The 21,431-nt window shown below is 45.5% G+C and overlaps 3 protein-coding genes across 6 annotated transcripts in view; 1 reads left to right on the top strand and 2 right to left on the bottom strand.

The window, feature by feature from the left end:
- The window catches only part of plekhg4 (pleckstrin homology domain containing, family G (with RhoGef domain) member 4), a 14,533-nt gene extending 11,429 nt beyond the window's left edge, over nt 1-3,104 (top strand). Inside the window, exons 13-22 of the mRNA XM_034615171.1 lie at nt 222-311; nt 395-619; nt 885-1,055; nt 1,133-1,313; nt 1,421-1,537; nt 1,829-1,970; nt 2,054-2,154; nt 2,247-2,416; nt 2,502-2,565; nt 2,778-3,104. Of these exons, the coding sequence (XP_034471062.1) occupies nt 222-311; nt 395-619; nt 885-1,055; nt 1,133-1,313; nt 1,421-1,537; nt 1,829-1,970; nt 2,054-2,154; nt 2,247-2,416; nt 2,502-2,540 (1,236 nt within the window). The 3' untranslated portion in view covers nt 2,541-2,565; nt 2,778-3,104. The remainder of the gene's footprint in view (nt 1-221; nt 312-394; nt 620-884; nt 1,056-1,132; nt 1,314-1,420; nt 1,538-1,828; nt 1,971-2,053; nt 2,155-2,246; nt 2,417-2,501; nt 2,566-2,777) is intronic.
- Nucleotides 1-21,431, bottom strand: part of LOC117752089 (isocitrate dehydrogenase [NAD] subunit alpha, mitochondrial) — a 24,154-nt gene extending 2,723 nt beyond the window's left edge. Inside the window, exons 1-11 of one of the 3 annotated variants that reach the window (XR_004611987.1) lie at nt 21,307-21,360; nt 20,429-20,494; nt 20,012-20,095; nt 19,809-19,923; nt 19,540-19,727; nt 18,185-18,318; nt 17,426-17,528; nt 16,687-16,751; nt 16,515-16,599; nt 16,183-16,335; nt 15,679-15,849 (exon numbers count right to left, since the gene is read on the bottom strand). Coding sequence is in view for 2 of the 3 variants with exons in the window: in XM_034569257.1 (XP_034425148.1) it covers nt 15,766-15,849; nt 16,183-16,335; nt 16,515-16,599; nt 16,687-16,751; nt 17,426-17,528; nt 18,185-18,318; nt 19,540-19,727; nt 19,809-19,923; nt 20,012-20,095; nt 20,429-20,494; nt 21,307-21,333 (1,104 nt within the window). In the remaining variant the exon portion in view is untranslated. Of the gene's footprint in view, nt 1-15,275; nt 15,850-16,182; nt 16,336-16,514; nt 16,600-16,686; nt 16,752-17,425; nt 17,529-18,184; nt 18,322-19,539; nt 19,728-19,808; nt 19,924-20,011; nt 20,096-20,428; nt 20,495-21,306 lie in introns of those variants that run through there. The other 2 variants (XM_034569257.1, XM_034569263.1) reach the window with 2 other exon arrangements.
- Nucleotides 5,588-13,209, bottom strand: rab8b (RAB8B, member RAS oncogene family). 2 transcript variants are annotated; one of them, XM_034569594.1, is made up of 9 exons: nt 12,901-13,209; nt 8,690-8,750; nt 8,416-8,476; nt 7,370-7,447; nt 6,902-6,991; nt 6,727-6,792; nt 6,480-6,530; nt 6,070-6,182; nt 5,588-6,033 (listed from the first exon to the last, which is right to left on the bottom strand). In XM_034569594.1, the coding sequence occupies exons 1-8, from the start codon at nt 13,022-13,024 to the stop codon at nt 6,093-6,095; spliced, it is 621 nt and encodes a 206-aa protein (XP_034425485.1). In that variant the 5' UTR covers nt 13,025-13,209; the 3' UTR covers nt 5,588-6,033; nt 6,070-6,092. The 2 variants fall into 2 exon arrangements, with proteins under 2 accessions (XP_034425485.1, XP_034425476.1); XM_034569585.1 differs by lacking the exon at nt 5,588-6,033 and having other exon boundaries at nt 6,040-6,182; nt 12,901-13,208.

Here is a 21,431-nt window from a genome sequence, read left to right as displayed (position 1 = left end):
ACACATTCTCCTTATGGATTATTAGAATGATTAATGTGTAACAACACAGAGAAGCTGCATCTGATCAAACAGGTGTGTGTGTGTGTGTGTGTGTGTGTATGTGTGTGTGTGTGTGTGTGTGTGTGTGTGTGTGTGTGTGTGTGTGTGTGTGTGTGTGTGTGTGTGTGTGTGTGTGTGTGTGTGTGTCTCTCAGCTCATCCATATGTTGTTGTCGTTCACAGCAGGAACAGTTCGGTCTCTACGCTCTTTACAGTAAAAACAAACCTAAGTCTGACACTCTGCTGTCCAACCACGGAAACTCCTTCTTCAGGGTGAGAACTCACACCATGACCTTTGACCTCTGGCGTTGGATGACTCCCTCTGACTGACCTCTGACCTTTTCTCTTCCGCCCAGAGGAAACAGGTGGAGCTGGGCGATAAGATGGACCTGTCGTCCTACCTGTTGAAGCCCATTCAGAGGATGAGTAAATACGCTCTGCTGCTCACCGACCTCATCAAGGAGGTGGGCGTGGCTCAGGAGGCGGAGCTTGTCGCCCTGCAGGACGCCACCAACATGGTCAAGTTTCAGCTTCGCCACGGCAACGACCTGCTGGCAATGGACGCCATCCGAGAATGTGACGTAAGTAAAGGTCAGAGGTCAAAGGTCTCTGGTCAGAGTCCGACCTGAACACCTGACTCAGTGTGACATCACTTCCTGATGATGACATCAGAGATGATGATAATTAGAAATCAGACTCTGCAGAACTTCATGTAGAATCTTGATGTTTTAAGTTTCCTTCAGTGTCACGTGATCCAGTGAAAACCGTCTGTAAATCACAAACTGGAGCTGGTCACAGTCACTTCAGCTGCTTTTATTTTGAAACTCTGACTGAGCATCATTGCAGGTGAACCTGAAGGAGCAGGGTCAGCTGGTCCGTCAGGACGAGTTCACCATCTGGAGCGGCAGGAGGAAATGTCAGCGCCACATCTTCCTGTTCGATGAGTTGGTTCTCTTCAGTAAACCCAAGAAGATGGAGGGAGGTCTGGACGTGTTCATCTACAAACACTCCTTCAAGGTAACCAGCACGGAGCGAGTCGCTACGACGTGGTCTCTGATGACAGTCTGAGCTGAAAACACCTGTTTGTCCTTCAGACCGCAGACGTGGGTCTGACCGAGTCGACGGGGGACAGCGGGCTTCGGTTTGAGATCTGGTTCAGGAGGAGGACGTCCAAGAATCAGAAGTTCATCCTTCAGGCTGCGACGCCTGACGTCAAACACGCCTGGACCGGGGACATCGCCCGAATCCTGTGGACGCAGGCCAACAAGAACAAAGGTACAGAGAGAGGGGCGTTCATCGTGCTCTGTGATGTCATCATGTGAGGACTGTGATGGTGATCTGTGTGTGTCTGTGTGTGTGTCTGTGTGTCTGTGTGTGTGCAGAGATGCGTCTGAAGGAGATGGTGTCGATGGGAGTTGGTAACAAACCGTTTCTGGACATAAAGCCGAGCGACGCCGCCATCAGTGACCGAGCTGTTCACTACATCATGAAGAGCCGAGGTAACGACACACACACACACACACACACACACACACACACACACACACACACACACACACACACACACACACAACTCAATGTCCACGACAGTTTCTATAAAGCTTCATGTTTTACCAGACAGACGTAAATATGAGGAATCCAACGTGTGACGTCTGATTCACTGGAGAACCCGAGCAACAAGTTTTATTTTAAGTTTGAGAGGATCCATCAGTCGTTGATACAGTTGTTAAATATTGTAATGATCAGTAGAAGCTGATCACTGATCAGTAAACATATTGACGTGTGTTCAGGTGCCAGGACGAGGGCGTCCATCGCCGTCTCCGTCTTCGACCACTCTAACCCTTTTAAGCGAGGAGTGGTGACCTCCGACCCCTCGACCTCGGGGCCTTCGTCCTCCAGTCTGCTGGGGCCGCTCAACCTGCACATGTTCAGGTGCGACACACACCTGATGTTTAGTTTGAATTCAAACTTTATCGATGTCACACGTTTCCTTTACACGCCTCCTGCCCCCTCAGCCAAAACGTGCCCCCCTCCCATGCTGCTGACGGCTCCTTCATCACTTCCTGTATCGAGGAAGACGAGCAGGAGCACGAGACGAGCAGTCAGCCCTCCATGAGTACGTACAGTGTGTCGGCCATGTTGTTCAGAGATAGTGTTTCTAACAGGAGGTATCACTCCTCACAGATTGTGTGTCTCTCTCTCTCTCAGCCACAGAGAGTTCAGGCTCGTCGTCTCGCTGCCTCTCCGGATCCACAGGCTCCGACAGCGGCTGCGTCTCCTCCCACCTCCAGGAGGCGCTGCCCGAGGAGCTGAGCCTCCCTGGCCAGCCCTCCTCTTCCTCCAACAAGCAGCACCTGAGCAGCCAGTACATTTCATCAGTGAGTGCACACACACACACACACACACACTATGACGTGATGGAAACTCTGGGTTCAGACGTTAACTGTTTATGTTCGTATTCAGAAAACTGCCGCTGTGATGGGCCCCTCCACCACCGTGTGATGCCGCTCAGCCGCAGCACTCACCTGTAAGTCTGTGTACTTCCTGTCTGACATCATCACTGTTCATCACTTCAATCTGGAGTTAAACCTGAGACCAGTCTACTGACATAAACCCAACTTTATTCATAACAGCCACATGGAACAGAAATGAATCACAATATAAAGTATAAAGTTTATGAATTGATCATGTGATTAATCTGTGTGTGTGTTTGTGTGTGTGTTTGTGTGTCTCCTGCAGGTTTGTGTTCTTCCTGCTGCAGTTTGACCGTCACTGATAAAGTTTGAATGTTTTATTTATGTTTGAAGCTTCGGTCGTTTGTTCTGTAAATACGACGTAAGATTTTCAGTTTGTGAGCTGATCCAGGGCCTGAGTGAGGGTGCGTGTGTGTGTGTGTGTGTGTGTGTGTGTGTGTGTGTGTGTGTGTGTGTGTGTGCGTGTGTGTGCGTGAACTGATCCAGGATCAGCTGGACTCTGTACATGTGTGTAAATAAACCACAGCTGAGCATCTGCTGTCACTTTTCTTACTTGAATAAACCGATGACACGTTGTTGTCATCTCACGTTCGTCATGTGTGTGTGTTCAGTGACCGACTCACGGGGGGGGGGGCTCCTTAAAAAGTATTAAAATGTCTTAAATTCACACTGGATGTGATTTAATTTCATCATGAAAACGTAGAAGAAGAAAAGGGAGTTTGGTCCTAAATTTTATTTCAAGTGATAAAAAGGTTTTAAATATTCTTATACTTATTTATAGCTTCAGTTTGATGTCACATGATCAATAATCAGATCCGTTAACGAAGCAAACAGCTGAAGGTTCTGGTTCTGTGGGATGTGGCCCCGCCCATCCCGGAGCAGCAGAAACACCCACTTCCTGTGAGCGCTGAGTGACGTCACTAGGATCTGACGCGAGAGAGACTGATACAACAGCTCCACCTGCTGGTGAAAGTTACACTGTGCACCTAGTGCAGGATTATTATTATTATTCACTGAAGGTCGCTCTCCTTCTCCTGATTGGTCCAGACAGGAGCGAGGAGGCGGAGCCACAGGACACCTTCCTCTGATTCAAAGTGAAGATCAGAGAAAGTCAAGTTTTGTTATTAGCCTCAGTTTTTCTTTTTGAACTTGTAAAGCAGCTCGTCACCGTGTTTGAAAGATGCTTTGGCTGTGGATCTGCAGCGCCACCTAGTGGGTCACAGTGGAAACAGGTGCGAGCAGGAAGGTCAGAGATTAATTGACAGATTGTGAAGTTGATAGAAAAAGTCTTTTATTTCATTTTTTGTACAATCAGTTGCAGTGACATCACAAACAGGAAGTGGAGGTCAAAGGTCACCACAGCGATGATGAGCGCAAACGTCCACAGTGATTTCTTTTCACAATTAAAGCTTCCGGAAAACTTTTCACTCCAAGAAAAACACGTAAATCTACAGATTTTTACACAAAAAATCAGGATCAATAAAAAGAAAACATTCTAACGTGTAAACATTCAGCTCCTGGATGAATTCATGTCTCAGGAAAGAATCTGCACGGATCAATACATTTTCCATTTTCAGATTTTCTGTTGATTCTCAATTTTTAGATTTGAATGAAACTGAAGCAAAAAATTATTTGAAGTAAAAGTTTTCTGTGTAAAAATCTGAGACTTTATCAGACTCAGATTTTAATGTGAAAATAAAAGTGACAATTTTCTTCAATAATATAAACATCAACACTTTTTATCATTATAAGACATTTTTGCATAGAATAGTTACCAAGTGAAAATAAAAACATTTAAACAAATTAAAAAACAAAGTTTTATAATGAAACAGAAAATAATCAGTAAAAAGAGAAAAAGCTGAAATGAAGCAGATTCTTATCGATCAGCTGATCAAACAGTTTCTAGACTTTATGATAAAAGTCTTCATTTTGAACTTTCTCTCATTTCACAGAAAAAACACTGAAGAACAAAATAAAAGTTAAAAAAATAAAATATACTTTGTTTTGTTTCTTATAAAAACATGAACGACATAAACGATGGTTATTGAAGTCAGGAGGTGAAGATTAGACTAATGTATTAGAAAAACAAAATACTGGTGAATTTTTAATGAAAGACATAAATATTAAGTGTTTTTTAAAATAATAATCAGGTTGATAGATTTTTTAATAATATTGGTCAGCTTGATTGATGTGACCTTGAATGAAAATGAGTTTGATAGAAACATCATTAAAAAATACAAAGAGCAGCAGGACGCGAGTTAATAAAGACAAGATGATTGATAATATAATAACTGATTAATAATAGAACTGGTTGATAGTTGATGAATAATAATAATAATACTGCTGCAGTGAGTCTGTAAACACGTCACACAGTTCAACACCTTATGATTTAAATTCCTTCAGTCACATGACGACAGTAAAATAAAACAGGTTGATGATGAAGATTAATCATTCCAATGTTTTATTATAATCAGTTAATCAATAACTTTGTTTCTGTATGTTTGTCCTGTGATTCGCTGGAGACCAGGTCAAACCCCGCCTCTCGCCCAATAACAGCTGTGATTGGCTCCAGCTCAACCTTCATCCCCGGCCATCAAGGGTTAAATGGCGGAGACGAATATATGATTAATTAATAACGTCATCATCATCATCATCATCGTCATGACATCGTTTGACATTTGATTCCTTCATCTTCTTCAGTACTGTCAGTCCTCGTTTCTTTTCATTATTAATTCTTCACTGTTTTCTCTTCAGTCTGTTCATTATATATGAATAAAAAATATCTAACTATTAATATGTATATTAGCATAACTCTTATTTTATAAATTTAGTTTTGTCATTGAAATAATTCAGTTAAGACATATTAAAGAAATCGTTAATGACCAGGATTATTTAACTAAAGTAAAATGGATGAAAAATTGAATCCGAGATGAAATATGATCGATAATAAATAAATGGAAATAAAATGTAAGTGTTTCAAATTTGAAATTATAAATAAATATGTTTGACTCAATTGAAATTTTTTTAACCTTTGTAACTTTTTAGTTTAGATTCTCTATTTTCCAAAAGTCATTTTGAATGATCTACTTCTAAATTTCTAAATTTTATTTTTCCTGCCGTGAACTCGTTTCAACAGTGAAACATAAAAACTGATGGAACTTCAACCCAAAGACTTTAAAAATAAATGATCATACTTTTTCATAATTTAATCAAAATTATAAATATAATTCTAAGTTTATATATGAATAAAATCTATAAAATGATTTTCTGATCCTTTAAGGCTTCGATCTTTGAAAAATAAATTCAGTGCTGAAACTTTTAAACTATGAAAGAAAATAATATTAAAACATGAAAACTTCAAACAAAGCTCTGCATCTTCATCCTCCTCCTCATCGTCACTTGGGTTCTCTTTCTTTACAAACTCTTCTTCAGAGAGAGAGCGACGAGGAGGAGGAGCCTGTTTGGTTCCTCATGTTTCCACAGTTCTGATGTTCCTCCTGCTGCAGGGGGAGGAGGAGGAGGAGGAGGAGGAGGAGGAGGAGGAGGAGGAGGAAGAGGAGGAGGAGGACGAAGGCTCCATCTACAGCAGTGAACACCTGAAGAAACTCTTTTTCGAGCGAGACTCTGTGATCTTCACTGGACCAGCGCCACCTGGTGGGTTATTGTCGTTCTATAGGAAGAAGAAGGAGTGTGAGCAGTTTGTTTAGACTCATTATTCTTCATCACTTCATATATCACAAAAATACCATAAATCATAAAACTGTCATAAAATGTGACGCCATGAAAGTTTCACAGTTGAGTAAGTTTTAAATTCAGTCACATCAGTTTGTCAGGTAAACGGGACAAAGGTCAAATTATTGTTTGTCACGTCCAGAATTAAATCCTCAGGTGAACAGAAACATGTGACTTCCTGTCTGAAGATGACGATGAAGATGAAGATGAAGACATTGTTCTTTAATGGACTCACCATCTTTCTGTTCAGTCTCATCATGATGTCTCTGGCGAGTGTGAAAAAGCCCTGAAGACATAAAAACATCAGTTTGATGCAGTTGTGTGAACGGATGTGAATCTGCTGTGTGTGTGTGTGTGTGTGTGTGTGTGTGTGTGTGTGTGTGTGTGTGTGTGTGTGTGTGTGTGTGTGTGTGTGTGTGTGTGTGGACATATAGTAAATCGTATATTAAACATGTGACTGATGAATGAAGATCAGAACTCACCTCCTCCACGTTGATGCTGGACTTTGCGCTGGTTTCTAAAAACTTGATTCCGTAATCTATCGCCAACTGAACAAGAGAAAAAGTCACGTTTGATATTTTCTTATTAAACCGTTTAACTTGTTGACGATGAATCAGCCAGTTTCTGTTATTTCTCTTAACATCAGTTTAAATCCACCTTCTCTCCTCGTTCTTTGGACACTTGTCTCTTGTCGTTCATGTCACATTTGTTTCCCAGAACCATTCGCTCCACGTCGGAGGACGCGTGCTGCAGAGTAAACACAGAGGAGCAGAGAGACACGTGAAGCTGGGGGGTTTGCTCAAGGGCACAGCAGCAGGAGGAGCTGGAATCGACCCTGAGATTAACTGTCTACAGATTTTTTAACTTTTTAAACGGACGAAATATAAATATGATAAATATATGACATTAAATATAATAAATATAAGATTAAGTTACATATAATAAATGTAATATTATACATCATGTAGATCATGTTTTCTATGAGACTCGGTGGCTTCGACCTCCAGAAAAACTACGTTAAAAATATATAAATGATCCCAAGCGATGAAATGATGTCACTTCCTCCTCACGTTTTAAAACGGACTCTTCCCATTGGCTCACTGAACTGGCCCCGCCCCCCCTCACCTCCTCAATGTTCCGGATCCAGTTCCTGATGTTGTCGAAGGATTTCTCGTTGGTGATGTCATACACCAGCATGATGCCCTGAAACACAGCGGACAGGAAGTGACATCAGAACAGGAAGTGTTTGTCTCATGTTTATAGAAACTGAACCAATCAGCTTCAGTTTGTCTGAAGATCATCACAGATTGTTCAGATGTGACTTAAACTGTGGTTAAAGTCATCAAACTCATCAGACTCATCAGATTCAGACTCATCAGATTCATCAGATTCATCAGATTCAAACTCATCAGACTCATCAAACTCATCAGAGTCATCAGATTCAGACTCATCAGACTCATCAGATTCATCAGATTCAAACTCATCAGATTCAGACTCATCGATTTAAACTCATCAGACTCCTCAGACTCAGACTCATCAGACTAATCAGACTAATCAGACTCAGATTCAAACTCATCAGACTCATCAAACTCATCAGATTCAGGTTCATCAGACTCATCAAACTCATCAGATTCAGGTTCATCAGACTCATCAGACTCAAACTCATCAGACTCATCAGACTCATCAAACTCATCAGATTCAGGTTCATCAGACTCATCAGATTCAGACTCATCGATTTAAACTCATCAGACTCATCAGATTCAGACTCATCAGATTCATCAGACTCATCAGACTCAGATTCAAACTCATCAGACTCATCAGATTCAGGTTCATCAGACTCATCAGACTCATCAGATTCAAACTCATCAGACTCATCAGATTTAGACTCATCGATTTAAACTCATCAGACTCATCAGATTCAGACTCATCAGATTCATCAGACTCATCAGATTCATCAGACTCAAACTCATCAGACTCATCGAACTCATCAGATTCATCAGATTCATACTCATCAGACTCATCATCTCTGAGACATCTGGTTCTGGTGGAGAAGTAAAACCTTCAAACATAACGTCTCAGTTATGTGTATATATATATATATACACATACAGTATATATATATCTCAGTAGAATGTGTATATATGAGGTGCTGAGGAAGGGGCGTGTCTTACCATGGCTCCTCTGTAATAGGCTGTTGTGATGGTCCTGAACCTCTCCTGACCCGCCGTGTCCCTGAGGAAACAGGAAGTAGACTGTGGTCAGTTCAACCAATCAGCATCAGTGTGTGTGTGTGCGCTTGTGTTTCTATAGTTCTATAGCAAAACCATCGTTGTGAGGACATTTTGGTATTAGGGTCAGAATTAGGTTGGTGTGTGTGTGTGTGTGTGTGTGTGTGTGTGTGTGTGTGTGTGTGTGTGTGTGTGTGTGTGTGTGTGCCACACTCACCATATCTGAAGTTTGATTTTCTTTCCGTCAAAATCTATCGTCCTGATTTTAAAATCAATTCCTGAAAGAGACAGAAACGAGTGTCAGGTCACATGATGATCAATCAACCAACAGTTTCAGCTCAGTAGCGCCCCCAGTGTACAGAGTCAGTCTGCAGATGAGACTTCAGCAGGAAGTCACAAAACTCCGCCCTGCTGGAGGACTGAGGTGCGTTTGTTTTGTAGCTCTGCAAGTTACATCTGTCAGCTGAGTGGGCGTGTCTCTGCAGGAGAAACAGGAAGTCAAAATATTTTTAACAAATGACTTCCTGCTGCGAAGAGAAAAGCTCAGTTTCCTCCCTCACTCCTCCTTCACTACTCCCTCACTGCTCCTTCACTCCTCCTTCACTGCTCCCTCACTGCTCCTTCACTCCTCCTTCACTACTCCCTCACTGCTCCCTCACTGCTCCCTCACTCCTCCCTCAATGCTCCCTCACTGCTCCTTCACTCCTCCTTCACTGCTCCCTCACTGCTCCCTCACTCCTCCTTCACTGCTCCCTCACTGCTCCTTCACTCCTCCCTCACACCTCCCTCACTGCTCCCTCACTCCTCCCTCAATGCTCCCTCACTGCTCCTTCACTCCTCCCTCACACCTCCCTCACTGCTCCCTCACTCCTCCCTCACACCTCCTTCACTGCTCCCTCACTGCTCCCTCACTCCTCCCTCACACCTCCTTCACTCCTCCCTCACTGCTCCCTCACTCCTCCCTCACTGCTCCCTCACTCCTCCCTCACACCTCCTTCACTCCTCCCTCACTGCTCCCTCACTCCTCCCTCACACCTCCTTCACTGCTCCATCACTCCTCCCTCACTGCTCCCTCACTCCTCCCTCACACCTCCTTCACTGCTCCATCACTCCTCCCTCACTGCTCCCTCACACCTCCCTCACTGCTCCCTCACTCCTCCCTCACACCTCCTTCACTCCTCCCTCACACCTCCCTCACTCCTCCCTCACTGCTCCCTCACACCTCCTTCACTCCTCCCTCACTGCTCCCTCACTCCTCCCTCACTGCTCCCTCACTCCTCCCTCACACCTCCTTCACTCCTCCCTCACTGCTCCCTCACTCCTCCCTCACACCTCCTTCACTCCTCCCTCACACCTCCTTCACTCCTCCCTCACTCCTCCCTCACTCCTCCTTCACTCCTCCCTCACTGCTCCCTCACTCCTCCCTCACTCCTCCCTCACTGCTCCCTCACACCTCCTTCACTGCTCCCTCACTCCTCCTTCACTCCTCCCTCACTCCTCCCTCACTGCTCCCTCACACCTCCCTCACACCTCCTTCACTCCTCCCTCACTCCTCCCTCACTGCTCCCTCACACCTCCCTCACACCTCCTTCACTCCTCCCTCACTCCTCCCTCACACCTCCTTCACTCCTCCCTCACTCCTCCCTCACTGCTCCCTCACTCCTCCCTCACACCTCCTTCACTCCTCCCTCACTGCTCCCTCACTCCTCCCTCACTGCTCCCTCACTCCTCCCTCACTCCTCCCTCACACCTCCTTCACTGCTCCCTCACTCCTCCTTCACTCCTCCCTCACTCCTCCCTCACTGCTCCCTCACACCTCCCTCACACCTCCTTCACTCCTCCCTCACTGCTCCCTCACTCCTCCCTCACTGCTCCCTCACTCCTCCCTCACACCTCCTTCACTGCTCCCTCACTCCTCCCTCACTCCTCCCTCACTCCTCCTTCACTCCTCCCTCACTGCTCCCTCACTCCTCCCTCACTGCTCCCTCACTCCTCCCTCACACCTCCTTCACTGCTCCCTCACTCCTCCCTCACTCCTCCCTCACTCCTCCTTCACTCCTCCCTCACTGCTCCCTCACACCTCCCTCACTCCTCCCTCACTCCTCCTTCACTCCTCCCTCACTGCTCCCTCACTCCTCCCTCTATCTTCTCCTCCGTCAGACGACCTCATCAGGTCCAACATCATCATGATTCTAACGTCTCCTCTTGTTCACGTCTCAGTTGTTGTAATGTTTCATTTCTTCTGTTCAATATGAGACAAAGTGACGTCACAACTGTTTATTATTATTATTTAATTATCGAGCTTTAAATTGATTGAAGAAAAGCAGATTTTATTTGTTCTTTATTAAAACTAATGATCATTTTTACTTTAAATTAATTAATCAGTTACTGTCTCTGTTAATCATCAATGTTCTGAGTAGAGGCACAGATGATGTATCAGATTACTGCAGATGTATCAGTAACAGTTCAGGATCTACGCGGCGGCGGCGGCGGCGGCGAGTTGAAGTCCCGACAGTCGATAAGTCCCTGAGACGTCATCGCTCTGACAGCTTCAGCGCTGAGGAGAGACTTCCTGACAGGAAACGTGATGTCATGGTGAAGCAGCTCAGGTTTCCTGTCTGAGAGGGCGGCGGCTGACAGCAGCTCCCAGGTCACGGCGCCCATGTCTCCACCCACAGGAGGAATCAAGCCGCCACAGAGGAAATGACCTCACAGCTCCACAGGAAGTCACCACTTCACTGCTGCGTTCACTTCACGAGTTTTATTACAAACAATTTTCAATCTGTTGTGTTATACAGGTGAAGAGGTGAAAATGTGCTTAAGGTAAATTAACACTTAAGCTTTGGATGCTAGCATGTGTGTTTTGGGAACTCAGGGACAATTCATCTACCCCGACTTCACGGAGAAGCAGTTGTCTGACATCGCACAACAATGGCGGCGCTCATGGAGACGTAGATGCTGTAGCTGAGGCTCGTTGACCCTCTGTCGGACTATAAAAGTAAAATCAAATGTATAATAGCGTCTGTTGCCTCATGAGTCGTTTCCCTCCTCTTTGTTTCTGTATGAACGGAGGCGGCTCTGGTCACGAGGCAAATAAACATCAGCTTCTCACGGTCAGACATGTTTGTTCGCGTTTGACGTCATCACCGTGCATTGGAACGCTTGGAAGTCGGAACTCGGAAGTTTCAAGTCGGGATATCTGAGTTGTGGATAAAGCAGCATCAGTTTAGGCTAAATGCTAATATGCTAACATCAACTGCATCAGTGAAACTGGAACACACACACACACACACACACACACACACACACACACAGGTCAGCTGACCCCGCCTCCTGCTGACAGAGCGTCCTCTGTCCACAGCAGCAGAGGAAGTGGGAGCTCATTTAACTTTCATACAGACCAGCAGCTGAACTGGGAGAAATGTGACATGATGTCGCTGTGATGTCACTGTGGTGAAGCAGGCGGACGAATAACTGCAGGTCTGACAGAGCAGAAGACTCCGCCCACTCCGACACAGGTGTGACAGGTGACCCTGCAGCTGTGGAGTCAGGATCCTGACGGACCAACATGGCCGACCACTAAACTGAACCTGAACCAGGTCTGAACCTGAACCAGGTCTGAACCTTCACTCCTCACAGAAACGGTCCTCACTGAGATAGGAACTCAGCCCCTCACACACACAGGGCGGCACAGTGACAGTGTTGAGAGACGAAGACGATCTCACTTCCTGTTTCCACCAGAGACAGAGGAGCTACACACAGGAAGCACTGTGTGTGTGTCTGTGTGTGTGTGTGTGTGTGTCTCTGTGTGTGTGTGTACCTGTACATTGATCAGTCTGAGGACCTGTGACAGCTTTTAACATATTAAGAACATTTAACCCCGAAGAGGACATGAAGTCCATCAGTGACTGTATATAAAGAACATTGGGGTCAGAGTACAGTAGTGATTGTGGAGTGTATCAGGATCCCGCCCATACACGCTCTCAACCAACCAGGAGTCAGTCTCAGCTGTCAATCATGACGTCTCAGCATGATTGACACTTGAACAAAATCAGTGAGATAAAAAACTACCTGAACTGACAGAAACCATCTTTGACAAACACGTCTACTTTGATTTTGTTATTTTGGTCCATGTCCCATCTGCTAACATGGAGGAGGCGGGGCCTGCAGCCAGACACCAGGGGGGGGGCGATCCAGATGTTTTGGCTTCACCTGTGGGAGCTGACTCCATCTTTATTTACAGTGTGAGTGACTGTTCATCGATCAGCTGATCAGTCAGGACAGATGTTGGTGTCACAGTGATCAGTGTGACACAGACACACAGACACACTCACACAGACACACACACACTCACACACACACACAGACTCACACTGACTCACACTCACACAGACACACACACAGACACACACACACTCACTCACTCACCGATAGTGGAGATGAACGTGGTGTTAAACGCGTCCTCGCTGAACCGGAACAGGAGGCAGGTTTTACCGACGCCGCTGTCCCCGATCAGCAGCAGTTTGAACAGATAGTCGTACGTCTTCGCCATCCTCCCGAGTTGTCCCGGTGTTTCCGGTAACGGAGCCTCCTCACGGTGTCCGGGCCTCTGCTCGACCCCCGGCTCGGCTGGACTCTGGTTCCGGGCTGGTCTCTGGTTCCGGGCTGGTCTCCACTGACACGGACCCAGGAGCAGGAAACGGTTCCGCTTCAAGCTGACTGGAATACACCCACTACACATCCGGAACGCGACCTCTCAAAATAAAGCTCTGTACTCTGTATCTGTTATATTAACTCATTTAATCTTCATCATCACTTCATATTAACATTACATGTATCACATGTGACGATCAACTGCTATAATTTGTAATTATATCATTTAAATCATGTTTGATTCATCAATAATTTCATCTGATGCTATTTAAAAAATATATTAATGTTTAACATTAACTTTATCATAAAATACGGAAATATATTATATCACATTTAGTTTATTATGCTGTGGATGTTATTTTGTGTCGGTAACTTCCTGTATTGAGCCACTGATGAGAAAATCCAGTGTGACTGAAACACGGGCTTTTATTTCGTATGTGAGTCCACCGTTTCCGGTCTGTCATCTCGCAGCTTGGCGCAGGCAGGGGGCGTGGTGCTGTGACGTTGATTCTCGGTGTGCGCGTGTGCCTGTGAGTGAGCGTGTGTGTGTGTGTGCGTGTTATAAACCCGAATCTAATGGAAAAACTTAACGTCTTTTAAACGTTGATAAATCACACGAAACTCAGATGAATCCAAACACACAGAGAATCATAGAAGAACCAGACACTGAAGAACCTGAGTAAAGGTTAAAGGTCAAAGGTCACATCATATCATAGGGGAACATTTTGGTGCTGCCCTGACAAAGCACAGTGGAGTTAAAAAAAAACGTCCTTTTCACAAACGAACAGCCACAGGGCCTTCGAACTGTCGGTGCTCGGGCCCTCGTAAGCGAAATCAGACACAAGTTCATTTCATGAAAATGACACGAATCTTTTCCTTTATCTCTTCTTTGCTTTCTCTGAGTACGTGGACCTCCTCTATTAACTCGTTATTTCTTTCCCTCAAAAGCTCTACTTCCCTTTTCAATTGCACAACCTCTTTTTAGATCGTTAGACTTTTTCTGGCGTGTTTTAATGTGATGTTTTTTTCACATTTTTCTACAAACACTGACTTTGTTGCTCTACACGTTTACAACTGTGCCTTACTACTCCTCAAACGACTCTAATAGTCGTCACGTGCCTCAAGCGGCTGTCCGACTGACTGTACCAATGGCGTGGTGCCTTTTCTCTTACAGTAGCAGGTTGTCTCTCCGCCACCAGGGGAAGATTGCTCGGTCCCAGCTGTTTTTCTTCTGGTGATTTATATTATTCTTAACATGATCATTAAATGGACTATGTCATATAGTGATTGATTATAGTGATTTAATGACTTGTACTGTTCTTACAGTAATAAGCTGCAAACTTTTTAATTTGAAGTTCGGCAGTGCATGCCATTCACTAGAAAAATTATGATCAAAGGCAAGATCAATGCCAATTAAGATGAATGACACACCTCTGATTTTGGCTGTGTAATAGCTTTTAACATATATATATATATATATATATATATATATATATATATATATATATATATATATATATATATATATATATATATATATATATATATATATATAAAATCATACATGTAAGGAAGAAGTCGTCACTGCAGACATGGCTAATAGATCGGCCTAATGCACCTTCAAAGGAGTCATTTGCAACTAATATTTTCTGGGTTAATCACTTTTACAGTGTTCAGGCTTCTATTCCTCGAGAAAATAGAGCAAACCACTTTACAATGTTGGGATTATTATACCTTATGCGTGAAACCATTAAATGGTGTCTCTTTGGGCATTCAATAAATTTGCTGGGCACTCGGCGATACTACTTTGTATTGTGTGCGTTTAAGGATAAACGCTTCCCTTCCTATGTCCATCATGCAACACCGAACCACGCCCACTAATCACACATAACGTTCCACGCCATCAAGTGCAGACCACACGGTGAAAATTTAATGTAAATCAAATTAAAGTTGTAAGAGGCTTACTTCCTGTTGCCAGTAGGTGACGCTATCACTATCCCTACATACAGACTGACAGATCTGTTCAGGTCGGGACTCTGATCATGTGACAGAATTTTCAAACGAAGAGCAATAGGTCGGTGCTCGGGCCCTAATTATGTACATTCAGACCCCGCCCCCCCAACAAGATGACAAACATCCCCTTCATCAGCTTCAATGTTTGAAAAGCCCTTTTTATTGAAGAGTGAAGACGTTAAAGCAGCGACGCTTCATGTTTGTTGATATGAAACATCTTTTATATATAAAGCTCATATTTCTGAGTGAACCTGAACAGAGCAGCTCCACGGTAACAGGAAGTAGAAACAATAAATAAGTCAAACTGCAGCAGCGTTAAAAAAATAGTAAATATCCAGAGTGTCAGGACGACAGAGGCAGACTAAAGATATCAATATTATTATTCATGATTATTACAGGAATTACTTATTTCAGAGTTGGTCAAGTCAAACTTGTGCGTGTTTCTGAGAATGTTTCATCATGTGACTCACACAGCTTCCTGCAGAAGCCCCGCCCCCTCCACATTATCATCACAGGTACAAACAGGTGAAACCGCCAATCGCCAGCAGGGGGAGCAGGGGGAACAAGGGGCGGGGCCTGTGATGGAGCTGGTTCTGGTGGGTGGAGACTCGGGCTCCGACAGCAGCCTTACTCCAGATCCTGAACGCGTCGACAGATCTCTGACGTAAACTCGGAACACTTTGAGTTTCCTCCGAGGTCTTTAGTGAGAACCTGAGAAACAGAGAGCCTTCATCAGTCAGGTCGTCATCATCATCGTGAGTGTTTCCATAGTAACAACACTGTGGTAGACTGACTACAGGACGGGTGACAGGCCTGATGATCCTCACACAGTAGAAACAGAAACATGTGTCATGTGATCTACACGTCAATCGCATGATCATTGGTTAACGACAACTCATCTGACTCAGCACAACCTGAGCTCACTGAGAACGAATCATCAGATTCTCTCAGATTCACAACTTTCTGTTTGGAACAAATGAGATTCCTGAGATGAGTAAGCAGGTAAGTGAGCTGCAGTAAATCCAGTTAACCACAGACTCTCACCTTCTTGTCTCTGATGGTGTCGAAGCAGGCCGTCTGGATCTTGTTGCCGTAGGAGTGGAGACCCATGTGACGCAGCATCATGACGGCGCTGAGCAGCAGGGCGGTGGGGTTCGCCATGTCCAAACCGGCGATGTCAGGGGCGGTGCCGTGGACCTGAAGGACCAACACAAACGCGCTCAGATACAGATCTTGGCTCTAATGCACCACCGGCCGTCTCATCTGTTTCCTGCTCTTAAACATGAGATCATTTCTGTGGGTTTGAGCCATTACATCATCAATCGTCTCCAGTCTCATGAGTTTGTTCCATTAAACTTTATCAAAGAGAAACACACCGATTCAAATATGGCGACTCCGTTAGCGCCAATGTTCCCGCTGGGCGTGACCCCCAGTCCTCCGATCAGACCGGCACACAGGTCACTGAAACACAGACATCTCCTCCACGTTAACGTCCTCCACTCACATCCTCTGACACTTCTCAGTCTCATCCAACCAGTAAAGACTCACCTCAGAATGTCTCCGTACAGGTTCGGCATCACCAGGACGTCAAACTGGGTCGGATCCTGAACCATCTGAAAGACGAGGACGTCAGGACATCAACTCAGAGACAATGGACACTGATCCTGAACCATTTAAATTTCATCACAGAGGATGTACGTTTACTCTGCTGGTCAACAACAGATTCTGCTCCTCTTCTGTTTTCTAGTCACTCACACTTTGAGCTGATCTTTATTAAAAACCTGCTGAATTCATATTTATGTTCCTGGATAAACAGGGCGTCGCTTTTTTCTGCAACAAGGAAGTTCTAAAAAACTATGTTGTGTGATAATCTGCAGGAAGAACTTCTCTTCTGTGTGTGTGTGTGTGTGTGTGTGTGTGTGTGTGTGTGTGTGTGTGTGTGTGTGTGTGTGTGTGTGTGTGTGTGTGTGTGTGTGTGTCTGCTCGTCTCTGTCGCTCACTGTTAATCAAATGTACTCAGTTATTAATAGATGCTGTTGGATCATGGATCCTGGCTGCACGCGTCTCGTGTTGTGTGTAGCAGATGACCTACGTGCGCCCGTGTTTGAATACATTTCTCATAAACTCTGAATCAACAAACACATACGTCAGTTCTGTTCAGGTCCATCACTAAAACAATGAACGTAGAGGAAAACATGAATCGATTGTGTTCTGTCTCTGCATCGGTGCAGAGACAGAACACAAGAAATAATTGATTTCCCCACGTCTACCAAGCATGTGAACTTACATTGAGACAAACTGTGTCCAGGTACATCTCAGTGAACTTGATGTCTTTGAACGTCTCTGCAACCTCACGACACTTCCTGAGAAACAGACCATCTGACATCCGCCTGAGAGCGAGAGAGAGAGAGAGAGAGAGAGAGAGAGAGAGAGAGAGAGAGAGAGAGAGAGAGAGAGCGAGAGAGAGAGAGAGAGAGAGCGAGAGAGAGAGAGAGAGAGACTGTTACTAACACAGACACGATGAGACTCAGAACTGAAGCTGTCTTCAGCCTCCCGTGCACTGAAGCTGCCTCAGTGAGGACAGTGAACGCAGCACAGGCACATGATGTCGTCTCTGTTCTTTTGCACGTCTGAATCTAATCACTGACACATGTTGGATTTAAAAGGTCTAAGACGATCAGCTGCTGTTTGTCTCTGAAGACGTTTTCAGACGTGATCAGATCACGTGATTTTGAACTGCGGAGTCCAGTGCTGGTCTGAAAGCAGCTTTATGGACACAAACTGTCTGAGTCTTAATTCTCAGCAGTTAGGATCATTACTGACTGTCTTCTGTCCTGCATCTTCTGACGCATACGTCTTTTGTCTTGTCCCAAGTCTCCCGTCCTCTGTCCCCTGTCCCGCCTCCTGTCCTGTGTCTACTGTCCCCTTCCCTGTGTCCTTTGACCCCTAGAATATAATTAATACACTATATGTCAGTCATTTCCATCATCATCTCATTCTGCTGGAACGCGTGATTGGCTGCTGGATCTGACTCAGAGGGACTCACATGATGTTGGCCTTGTGGACGGCCGTCACGCTGCTCCTCTGGTTGTTCCTGGCGTATTCGAAGGCGTACTCAGCGATGCGTCTGCTGGCGTTCTCAGTGATCAGTTTGATGCTCTGAACCACGCCGTCCACGATCTGCAACAGCAAAGAGACAGGACGTGCTCAGATCAACACGCACCAGACGTCCCGCTTCCAACACGTCCACAGCGTTTTCAGAGCGATGTGGACGTGACGCTCACTGTGTGGACACTTCACTGAACCACAGGTCTTCAGAACTCTTACAGCTGATTGAAAGGAAACTAATTTCCTCGTATTAATGTCCATTAAATGATTTAAGCAGCTTGAACCTTTGGATTCACAGCTGAATAATAAGTTTGTGTTTATGTTTTAAATGGTTAAATACATTTGACTGTAGATTTAAATAAGTTATAGAGATGAACACTGTGGATTTTAATAGGACATTACATAAATACATTTTCCTCTGACATCACGCTTAGAGGCGGTGTTCCTGTGGAACGTGCAGTTCAACGTAGAAGATGACAGCCCCCCCCCCCCTCCAAACGTGATGTCAGAGGAAAGTGGCCACAGAGCGAGCAGAACATTTCGATGAAGGTGGGTGATGTGACAGAAGTGATGAGTGAAGAGGGGGGGGGGGGAAATCACAAAAACCAAACAGAAGGAAAATGAGGTTCATCACGGATCAATGTGAGGAACGAGTCGACTGTCAGCTGATCTGCACCCAGTTAGCTCGCTTAAGCTAAGCTAACAGTTTCTACCTGTTTCCAGCCTTTGTGCTAAGCTAGGCTAAGAGTTTCCCCCTGCTTCCAGTCTTTATGTTAAGCTCCACTGACAGTCTAGTCTCTAAAGTGGATTAAATCCAGATGTGAGCTGACAGTGAGAACTGATGCACATCAGGAGTGGGCGGGGTCAACACGTGAGGTTCAGGAAGCGTATATAGCTGAGCTGCTTCCTCCTTCTTACCCTGAGGACGAACATGAGCAGAGCGCCATCTGCAGCAGCGAGTCACCTACAGGGACACAGGTGAGGAGGGCAGGCACACCGTCATCACTACAGATTCACACCTGATCACAGCGTCATTTATCCACGAGGACGAGGGTTTGGATCCAGGATCTGCTTTAGAGCCCGACTGATTTATCAATCGGCCAAAAAACTTCCACTGATATGATCCTGATCATATCACCCGATATTCACACGATTTTCTGAGAACCTTTATTGACAGTTTCCTCTTGAACAGTTTGAACTGTAAATAACAACATGATGTTTAATTTGGGTGAACTGACCCTTAACATCTTGTTTAACTCTGACCTCTTGTCATATGACGTCTGGGCCACTCACCACGTGTTCAATGCCGCTGTACTCGCCCTCAGTGTTTTCTCTGATGGTGACCAGGTTGACATCGGTGTACGGAGTCTTGTAGCCCTCGATGGAGACGCAGGGGCGCACGTTGGCGTAGAGGTCAAAGGTCTTCCTGAGCAGCAGGTTCATGGAGGGGTGACCTGCAGCGATGGGCGTCTTCAGGGGTCCTGCAGGACAAACAGTTTCAACTGATGAGGATTGAACTAAAAACAAAAGCCCTGAAGGTCAAACACGCGGCGTCCACTGACCCTTTAGTCCGATCTTGCTCTTGTCCATCGACTCTTTAGCATCAGGAGGAATCATCCACCTCCCGCCCGGTCCTTTAATTGCCGTCACGTTGCGCTCCTCCCAACTGATCGGAGCCTGAACAAAAACACACATCAGCTGATTCTCGCACATCGGGACAAAAGAAGAGAAACGTCTCTCGTCCATCGCACTCCGATTCACTCACTTTAGCTGCCTCAAAGATCTTCATCACAGCCGCGGAGATCTCTGGTCCAATCCCGTCACCCGGAATCAGAGTGACCGTCTGCATCTGAGCAGGGAGAGAGAGAGAGACAGAGGGACGGACAGAGACAGAGACAGATCTTTGGTCAGCTGCTCATCCTGACGTCCGAATGAACAGTTTCAACTAAAACCATGGATTGTAAATAAAGATGGACGTTAGGCTGAGTACTCAAGTAACGACATTGCAAAACACACACCCACACACACAGATGAGGAGTTCAGTGTAGTCGGGTTTCACAGGGACTTCACTCAGCATGTGTGTGTGAGAGAGAGAGAGAGAGAGAGAGAGAGAGAGAGAGAGAGTGTGTGTGTGTGTGTGTGTGTGTGTGTGTCTGTATAGGGCTGACCCTGAAATACTCACCCCTCTGGAAAAGGAAGCTGAGGACAGAGCGGGTCTCCTCACCGCACCCCCCACCACCTGGGACAGCTAGAGGACACAACACGAAGGTCACTTCAACACACACAGGCCCAATAATCTCACTCACTCACTCGATCTCTCCCTCCCTCACTTTTAACCTTGTTAAAAACAGTCAATGGTTTTAACACCTCGTTCATTTGAATGTTCTTAACTTTATTTACTGGTGGAAACAGTTTGTTAACGGAGTTAATGAAGCAAACATCTCTTCGTGGTTCTGTGTGTTGGGATCACTGAATCAGTGAATGCGACACAATCTGTTTCCATCAATGAGCAGTTTACTATTATAACCAAGTCTGTGACAGACATCGTGTGTGCGCCGAACACAGCACGTGGACCCGAGCTCAGCTGTGAAGCTCGGACTTTGTTTCTCGGAGCTGTGGATCTTGTCTAAAATTTAGAATAGTCTTAAATTCATTATTTTCTAAACGCGGTTTGGTGCAGGTGTCTCAGTCCGTCCCCGCAGCCTGAGCGGCACCGGGAGCCTCCCGGTTCACCGGAGACAGGCTCCCGGTTCACCGGAGACAGGCTCCCCGGTGACAGCGGGAGGCTCCGGGACGACCAAACACCGACATGCGGATAAAGTGGAGAGTCCCGGTGAGAAGGAGGAAAGTCCCTCGGAGGTTCGACCCGCACCGACTGAAGGACACAGCTAAGCTGCTAGCTGCTTAGCTGCTAAATGCTAACAGCTGTGAATTCAGGAGTCTGAGATAAAAACACATGTTCACAGTGGAAACATCTCACAGCTCCCACTCACGCGTCCGTCCACACGCGTCTCACTGTCGTTCACCACGTGCACTCGTTCATTTCACTCAGTTTCTCACCATTGACCTCCACGCGCTGCCGGCCATTCTGCTCACTGGGACAAAGATCCTCTGACAGACACAGAGCTGCCACTCTGACAGTCTCCTCCCAGCACAACCAGGAAGCGTGTCGGATCAGATGACAT

Source organism: Hippoglossus hippoglossus, chromosome 3 (genome assembly GCF_009819705.1).
Source record: "Hippoglossus hippoglossus isolate fHipHip1 chromosome 3, fHipHip1.pri, whole genome shotgun sequence".
NCBI classification, from domain to species: domain Eukaryota; kingdom Metazoa; phylum Chordata; class Actinopteri; order Pleuronectiformes; family Pleuronectidae; genus Hippoglossus; species Hippoglossus hippoglossus.
The sequence above is the reverse complement of the archived record's forward strand: the minus strand, read 5'-3'. Positions and strand labels throughout refer to the sequence as shown.

Coding starts and splice junctions, on each gene's coding strand:
- rab8b (XM_034569594.1), bottom strand. CDS start 13,024: ATGGCGAAGACGTACGACTATCTGTTCAAACTGCTGCTGATCGGGGAC. Junction 8,751..12,900: donor CACGTTCATCTCCACTATCG/GTGAGTGAGTGA, acceptor TGTCTCTTTCAG/GAATTGATTTTAAAATCAGG. Junction 8,477..8,689: donor AAAATCAAACTTCAGATATG/GTGAGTGTGGCA, acceptor CTGTTTCCTCAG/GGACACGGCGGGTCAGGAGA.